Genomic DNA, 8,584 nt, shown 5'->3' with positions numbered 1-8,584 from the left:
TACCCCCAGATCCAGAAGCTCATCTACGCAGTCCTCATCACAAAGAGGAAGTTGCGCCACTACTTCACCTCCCACCCAGTGACGGTCGTCTCATCGTTCCCCCTCGGCGAAGTGATCCGGAACCAGGATGCCACAGGGCGGATCGCGAAGTGGGTCCTCGAGCTTATGGACTAGGGCATTACCTACACCCCCCGGACAGCTATCAAGTCCCAGGTACTCACCGACTTTGTGGCGGAGTGGACAGAGATCCAGACGCCATTAGCGCCAGAGAAGCAGGAGTACTGAACGATGTACTTCGACGGGTTGCTGATGAAAGCTCGCGCCGGAGCGGGACTGGTCTTCGTCTCCCCCCTCGGCGTGCACATGAGGTACATGATCCGCCTCCACTTTCCTGCATCTAACAATGTCGCCGAGTACAAGGCTCTCCTCAATGGGCTTTGCATCGCCATTGAACTAGGCATCTGACGGCTGGACATCCGGGGCGACTCCGAGCTAGTCGTCGAGCAGGTCATGAAGGAGTGGAGCTGCCACGACCCCAAGATGGCGGCGTACTGCAATGAAGTCCGCAAGCTCGAAGACAAGTTCGACGGCCTGGAACTCAACCATGTCACTAGACGTTTCAATGAGGCAGCTGACGAGCTGGCGAAGGCGGCATCCGGCCGAAAGCCCGTCCTCGACGGCGTATTCATCGGTGACCAATACAAGCCCTCAATCCACTACACAAAACAAGGAGGGATCGGCAACACGCCATCAGCCCCGGACTCGGGAGCCGACCCGGGAGAGGTCGGCAATACGCCATCTACCCCGGACTCAGGAGCTGACCCGGGAGAGTTCGGCAACTCGCCACCTGCCCTGGACTCGAAGGCCGATCCCTCTGACCCCGAGGTCATGGAGATCGATGCGAACCCAACAGAGGGGCCCGACCCCCCGCCTGGCTGGAGAGCCCTGTACCTCAACTACCTCATCCGTGAGTTGCTCCCGACGGACAAGATAGAGGCGCGAAGGATTGCCCATGATGCCAAATCCTTCATCATTGTCGACCAGGAGCTCTACAAGCGGAGCCACACTGGCATCCTCCAGTGCTGCATTCCGATCAAGCAGGGAAAGGCGCTGATACAGAACATTCATGCTGGAGCCTACAGCCACCACGCCACGCCAAGAACCCTCGTCGGGAACGCCTTCTGACAGGGCTTCTACTGGCCGACGGCAGTAGCCGATGCCACCCACGTGGTACGCACCTGCGAAGGGTGTCAATTCTTCACGTGCCAAACCCATCTGCCCGCCCAGGCGCTCCAAACCATCCCCATCACGTGGCCCTTCGCGGTCTGGGGACTAGACCTCGTCGGGCCCTTCAAGAAGGCGCCCGGGGGCTTCACCCACTTGCTTGTCGCTGTCGACAAGTTCTCAAAGTGGATCGAGGCACGACCGGTCACGCAGATCAAGTCCGAGCAGGCGGTACAATTCTTCACCGACATCATCCATCGCTTCGGAGTCCCCAACTCCATCGTCATGGACAACAGCACGCAGTTCACCAGGAAGATGTTCCTCAAGTTCTACGACAACCACCACATCCGACTGGACTGGTCGGCCGTGGCACATCCCCGCATGAACGGGCAGGTTGAGCGGGCCAACGGCATGATACTCTAGGGTCTCTGTAATGACCTTGGTTAAATCAGCCGAGTTAATCTTAATCCGAGTCCCAAATTCCGTGTGACGACCGACCCCAAATCTTTCAGTTAATCAACTTCGAGTCCCTAATCCCCCTCTCAGTTTTTCCCAAGTTGAGTGCTGTCAGAGCTGTCCCAAATTCCGCCCTGTCAAAGCTGCGCCCCCGACAATCTGTTGCTTCACACTCGCCCGCGCGACCGTAGCCGCCTGTCTTCTCACCTGCACGCCCTCGCTTCTAGCGCCGTTTCCCCAGTCACTTCCATCAGATCCACCGCACGACGACGCCCGCCTCCGCCAAATCTCAACCACTGACAAAACCACGCCTGCGCTGCCCTATCTTCGGTGCCCAATGACCGCCAGTGTCATCCCCGAAGTCCTGCTCCGCCGCACCGCTACTCAATCGCCACCCCGGCAGCGCACTCCATCGCTTCTTCCCGGTCTTCACGCTGCTCCAACTCTCTCTCTCTTTCGCGCAGCTATAAAAGGGAATGCCAGAGTCCCGTCGGAGTCCCCTTCGCCATCGCTGCCCTCCCGCCTTGCTCTCTGTTCGTGCTCAAGGCGCTACCGCCTAAGTCCCTGAGGAACTCTCCTCTCCGCTCCACGCCCGCCTTTCCAATCCACCCAGCCGCTTGCTCCTCCGTGCTGCGCAAGAGCTTGCTTGTTTCCACAAGAAGCGCCACCGCCGCCGCCGGAGCACCGCCGGGCATCGCCTGCCCAAGTCTTCATGTTTCCATCCTCCGCCCAAGTCTGCTCTCTCTCGACCCGAAGCTTGACCTGTAAGACGAAGGTAAGCTGCCGACCCTTTTTCCGCCTTGTCGGACCCCTTCTATTCGTCCGACCCCTTGTCCGCCTCATCCGACCCTATCCGTTCGACCGACCCCTTTCTCCGTCTTGCCCAACCTTGTCTGTTTCACCGACCCTTTCTCCGTCTCGCCCGAGCGCTCGGCTGTATTTTTTCCTTGACCTAAGGGTATATGTGTAAAAATCGGGGACTTCTCTGCGTTAAGTCTGAGGACCCCCAACACATCTATTCCTCTAGTCTAAGGGTCAGATCATAAGCTTCTTCCCATCCGACCCTTTTTCCTTATTCTTCTCCAACTCAAGTGAACTTCCTCACTTTTCCCGTAGCCTTGCTACAAAGTTTTGAGCTAGAACTCGCAAGTGTTGCTGTTGAAGTAATCGTCTAAATTCTAACCCCTTGCATTGCATTTCGTGTAGAGTTGCATCTCGCCGACGGCTTCTACGAGCTGCACCCGGTTCTAGAAGATGAAGCTGCAACCGAGTGTGGTGGATCCACTTCGGATCTACTTGGTTAGACATGATTTAGCCGCCTAATATGCGACGCTCATACCTAAACCGAGTAAACACGAAGTGCCGTCGGATTTTCCTCCGATTTAACCACTTGAACAGGACCATTTTAGCAGACTCACACGAAGGTGAGCGGTTCCAGAGAGTACAACAAGTCCACGAGTTAACCATTAACCACTTAGTTTAGTTACGAAAGAACATCAGAGTTTTACAAGATTTCAGAAAACAACAGAAGGTAAAACACTAGCGGAAGCAATCGTCGGGGTCGGACGTCCTGGTGAGGCCAGCCGGGACATCACTGATCCCTCTCCTCACCGTCCGAGGAGGGATCCCACTCGACCGTCCAACCTGGAGGGAGCGGGGGCGGCCAAGTGCCAGCAGGAGAAGGGTCGGGGGCAGCAACTTCACCTGAAAAATAGGAGCCACAACAAGGCTGAGCTACTAAGCTCAACAAGATTTAACCGACAGGAGTAAAACTACTCCACCATTCTAGACATGCAGGGCTTTTTGGCTGAGAGGTTTGTTTGCCAAAAGCACTAAGTAAACCCTATTTTCAAGTTTTAGCTCCGATTCTAAGTTCTTTAACCAGTTTAGGTTTTTCAACCTATTCTAAGCAATCATAGAGCCAAACAAGGTATGTATATCAACAAAACCATGTCATCATCAGATTCCTCATTTACTCAGGGTGACATAGCGATCAAGCAATCTCAAACTGTGAGAGGCAGACGAATCGATTCGAGTTCTTTAACCATGCATGGTGAACCTAACCTCACGACATCCGCGCACCCGGAGGTCGCTTCCTGTGTCGGCCTTCCTCATCAATCCCCTAACCCGTGTTGGGCCCATTTCCTTTGGTGCAAGGTTCCACAGACCCAGCCTCTGCTGTTCTGTGACCACGCTTGCCACCACGTGCGACAACCAGCAGGGGAAACTCCGTTCCAAGAACAATGGGGCGACCGCTCACGTCTAGGTTCAATCTGGTACTAGGCTTCCTCATCCCATACTAAGTATGAGGTTAGTACTTTCAAACACTTGATCACGAACACCACCACTGTCGGGCCTTAGCAAGTTTTCGTAGACAGACGGGGCAACCATCCGACCACCAAAGAGTTACCCAAACCCTTGCCCCGTCCATCGTCCTTATAGTTGTAACAGAAGGTAGACAACCAACTCCTACAACTCGCGAGTGACAGGGAATCACTCGGCTTTTACCGTTTCCTAGTTAAGCAAGCAGCTACTCGGTCCAACAGCTAGTGTTCAGATCATGGGGATAACTAAGTCATGCATCTAGGGTTTCAAACAATTCCTATACGTAAATGCACAAGCATGTTACAGAAGGCATGCGCAAGTCTGGTAAAACAACACAGGGTTTTCATGCAACCGGGGCTTGCCTTCGAGCAAAGAGGAAGAGAATTGCTCGACTTCGGGGGCAGCTTCGGCTTCTGGGGGCAGGAGCTCAGCTATAGCTTCATCTTCTGGCACCAGGTGTAGCTCGTAGAAGCCGTCGGCGAGGCGCAGCTCTACACGAATGCAATGCAAGAGTTAGCACAGATGGTTATTTCAACAGCAACACTTGCTCGCCTGAGCCCAGAAACTCGCGACAAAGAGCAGGAGGGTGGGGAGGTTCAAAGGAGCTGGTGGAGGTCAAGAGGTGAGGGTTGGAAAGGAACTTGTGATCTGATCCTTGAACTAGAGGATGTGGTATACTGGAGATCCTCAGACGCAAGCGCTGAAGGGTTCCTAAGTTTTACACATACACCCTCGGGTTTAAGAAAAAGATCACAGCCGAGCCCTCGGGCGAGGCGGATAAGGGTCGGCGGAACAGATAGGGTCGGGCGAGACGGAACCGGGGTCGGGCGGATAAGAGGGGTCGGGCGAAGCGGACTGGGGTCGGCAGCTTACCTTCTTCCTTCAAGGAAAGCTTGGGGTCGGGAAGAAGCAGACTTGGGCGGAGGGACTAAGGCTTTGAACAACGGCTAAGACCGGCAGTGCTCCGGCGGCGGCGGTGCTTCTTGTGGATCACAAGTGAGCTTTTACGCAGCACGGAGGAGCAAGCGGCTGGGTGGCTTGGAGAAAACGGAGAGGAGCTGAGAGGAGAGTTCCTCAAGAACTTTAGGGTGTGGTGCTAGGAGCTTGAGCAGGGAGCAAGAGAGGTGGCGGAAGGCAACAATGGCGGAGGGAACTCCGGCGGGCTTGCGCATTCCCTTTTATAGCGGCTGGGACGGGGAAGGGAAGCGGCGCGGGAGAGAGAGAAGGGGAGCGGCGCGAAGGCCGGGGAAGAAGCAATGGAGTGCTCTGCCTGGGCGGCGATTGAGCGATGGGGGCGGTGGTGCAGGACTTCGGAGATGACGCCAGCGGTCATTGGGTTCTGGCGTCAGGGCGGCGCAGGAGCGGGTATGCCGGTGGTTGAGATTTGGCGGAGGCGGGCGTCGCTGTGCGGAAGATTTGATGGACGCGACCGGGTTAACGGCGCTAGAATCGAGGGCGCACAGGTGAAAAGACATGCAGCCGCGGGCGTGCGGGCGAGCGCGGAGCAACAGATTGTCGGGCGGCTTCTGACAGGGCGGGGAAAGGAGCTGTCGCTGCCGTGGTCGGGGTTGGCGAAGGAGGAATCGTCGGGTAGCGAAGACCAGGCGGCGCGACTGTGTTTGAAGTGACGGAAAAGACGGGCGACATCGGGCTCTGCGGCCGGGATCTGGTGTTGTGATGATGGGCGCGGGAGGCGAGGTGCTGCAGAAAGGTTGCAGAGGGGCTTCCTCTGCCATTGGGGAAGAGGGCGTGAGAATCCATTCGGCCGCGGGTTAGAGACGAGGCTGAGCGGTGGGCGTCGGAGAAGATGAGCCACGCGGCAGGGAGACTCTGAAGCGAGCATGCAACTCGAGTGCACTTGTCGCGGAAGATCTGGGGGAAAAAGATCTCGTGGGTCCACTGGTCAGATAGAACGGACGTTTGGGAAAGACTTAGAAGGATCCGACGGTGGGCTGGTTTTGGCGGGGTCGGAACCGAAACAAGCGGGGAGGGGTCGGGTCTCAGGGGTCGGGACCGATCGGAAGATTGAACACTTAGGCGCGGAAGAACTTGACAGGTGATCAGGGGGCTCGGATTAAGATTAACTGGTAAGATTTGGGGCCGATCGTCACACCGAGCTCCTGCTTCCAGAAGCCGAAGCCACCCAAGCAGAAGAGCAGCTTCCCTCCTCCTTGTTTGAAGGCAAGCCCCGGAGCATGAACCCAGTTTTTCCCAAACTTGCGCATGCCTTCTTCATCTTGTTTGTGCATTTACGTATAGGAGTTGTTTGCAATCGTAGATGCATAACTTAGTTCCCTGATCTGAACACTAGCTGTTGGACCGAGTAGTTGCTATGCTTAAATAGGAAGCGGTAAAAGCCGAGTGATTTTCTGTCACTCGCGAGTTTGTAGGAGTTGGTTGTTCCTCTTCTATTACAACTATAAGGACGATGGATGGGGCAGGGTTTTGGTTAACTCTTTGGTGGTTGGCGGATTGCCCCGTCTATCTATGGAACTTGTTAAGGCCCGACAGTGGTGGTGTTCGTGATCAAGTGTTTGAAAGTACTAACCTCATACTTATTATGGGATGAGGAAGCCGAGTACCAGATTGAACGTAGACATGAGCGGTCGCTCCATTGTCCGTGGAATGGAGTTTCCCCTGCGGCCGCACGTGGTGGCAAGTGTGGTCACAGAACTGCAGAGGCTGGGTCTGTGGAACATTGCACCAAAGGAAGTGGGCCCGACACGGGTTAGGGAATTGATGGGGAAGGCCGACACAGGAAGCAACCCTCGGTGGTGCGCGGATGTCGTGAGGTTAGGTTCACCATGCATGGTTAAAGAACTCGAATCGATTTGTCTGCCTCTCACAGTTTGAGACTACTTGATCGCTATGCTACCCTGAGTAATAAAGGAATCTGATGATGACATGGTCTTGATGATGATATATATATACCTTTTGGTTGGTTCTATGTTTGCTTAGAGTAAGCTGCTAACTTAGACCGGATAATGAACTTAGAACCTGAGCTAAAACTTGAAAGTAGAGATCTACATAGTGCTTTTGGCAAACAAACCCCCTCAGCCAAAGAGCCGGCATGTCTAGAAGAGGTGGAGTAGCTTTACTCCTGTCGGTTAAGTCTTGTTGAGCTTAGTACCTCAGCCTTGTTGTGGCTTTTGTTTTTCAGGTGAAGTTGCTGCTCCCGAGCCTTCTTCTGTTGGCACTTGGCCGCCCCAACTCCCTCCGGGTTGGACGGTCGAGTGGGATCCCTCCTCGGATGGCGAGGAGAGGGATCACTGACGTCTTGGCTGGCCTCACCAAGGACGTCCGACCCCCTGCGTTTAGCTTCCGCTTTTACCTTCTGTTGTTTCCTTTTGAACCATGTAAAACTTGGACTTCGTTTGTTGTTGAGCTAAATGGTCAATTGGTTTAACTCAGTGGACTTGTTGTATTCTCTGGAACCGCTCACCTTCGTGTGAGTTTGCTAACTCGGTCCTGTTCAAGTGGTTAAATCGGATGAAATCCGACGGCACTTCGTGTTAACTTGGCTAAGGCATGAGTGTCGCATGTTAGGCGACTTAATCATGTTTAATCAAGCTAATCCGAAGTGGATCCGCCATAGCTGGTATCAGAGCTGGTTTAGCAAGACAGAGAACACAATAGGCCCTAAAACACTTCTTCTAAATAAAAGTTGCAAAGAAACCTTTTAAAAAAATCTCGTACGATCGTTAAGGATGACTTTAGTACGAGAGGCCCTAGGGGATTTTGGGGTTATTTTTAGGTGGCTAATACTTATTGGTTATCTTGCTAACCTTCCAACACTTCTCCACGTGTATCATACGTGTGCCGAGTCCGCATCACGAGTATGCGAGGGTTGATAGGGAGTCTATTCAAAGGACCCTATCATCGCGGTTGTTTCACCCACGTTTATCATACATGCGCAGGTTCCGTATGTTAATCCATATGTAGGGTGGTATGGTTCGATTCCAATGAGCCTATCATCACGGTTGTTCGCCACGTCTATTATACGTGTGCTGATTCCGCATCACGAGTATGCGAAGGGTTATACGGTTCCATTCAAAGGGGACCTATTTCCACGGTTGTGTGCTGTCCATGCAGCTTTGAACGCATGGGTGCCATTCCTATAGTGAACGGTAATGTTTGGGGACGCTTTCGTGGGTGCTGGCACGAAAGGTTCATGTGGTTGTGTTTTCTGCAGGTACACTAACCGCGTTCGCTAGGAGATGCTACTAGAACCGACTAGCTACTATAGGGAGAGACGTAATTGTTGCCTTGCCACCGGCACTAACCGCATAAGACCAAGTTTTGGCAGTTGTTTTGGTTGGGAAACGAGGTAGGCCGTGCATGTGACATAAACAAAAATCTGTAAAACCACCCCCCCTCCCTGCAGCAACCTTGCTTTGGAAAAGCTCTCCTTCGGTTCTAAGGATTTCTAGCTTCTTCCAGCTTGTGTTCGGTCAAGTCCGAGTGCTTTTCTGTCCGACCCCTTTCTTCTTAAGAGCTCTACCTCATGTTGTTTTGGTTCTTGGTTCCAGATGGCCGCCCATGGACACGCTCTGTACGGCACCGATGGCATCTCCCATTC

General features: G+C 53.8%; 1 protein-coding gene across 1 annotated transcript; it reads left to right on the top strand.

The window, feature by feature from the left end:
• Positions 1 to 540: 540 nt before the first annotated feature.
• Positions 541 to 1,185, top strand: LOC101766416. The gene is made up of 2 exons (XM_004954835.1): positions 541 to 996; positions 1,045 to 1,185. Exons 1-2 carry the CDS (start codon positions 541 to 543, stop codon positions 1,183 to 1,185), a joined length of 597 nt encoding a protein of 198 aa, XP_004954892.1.
• Positions 1,186 to 8,584: the final 7,399 nt, after the last annotated feature.

The sequence above is a fragment of the Setaria italica genome, chromosome I (assembly GCF_000263155.2).
Source record: "Setaria italica strain Yugu1 chromosome I, Setaria_italica_v2.0, whole genome shotgun sequence".
NCBI lineage: Eukaryota > Viridiplantae > Streptophyta > Magnoliopsida > Poales > Poaceae > Setaria > Setaria italica.
The sequence above is the reverse complement of the archived record's forward strand: the minus strand, read 5'-3'. Positions and strand labels throughout refer to the sequence as shown.

Excerpts from the sequence above, each read along its gene's own strand:
- LOC101766416 (XM_004954835.1), top strand. The coding sequence starts at position 541 with ATGGCGGCGTACTGCAATGAAGTCCGCAAGCTCGAAGACAAGTTCGAC. Across the intron at positions 997-1,044 it reads TCCCGACGGACAAGATAGAG|GAGCTCTACAAGCGGAGCCA; the intron begins GCGCGAAGGATT and ends ATTGTCGACCAG.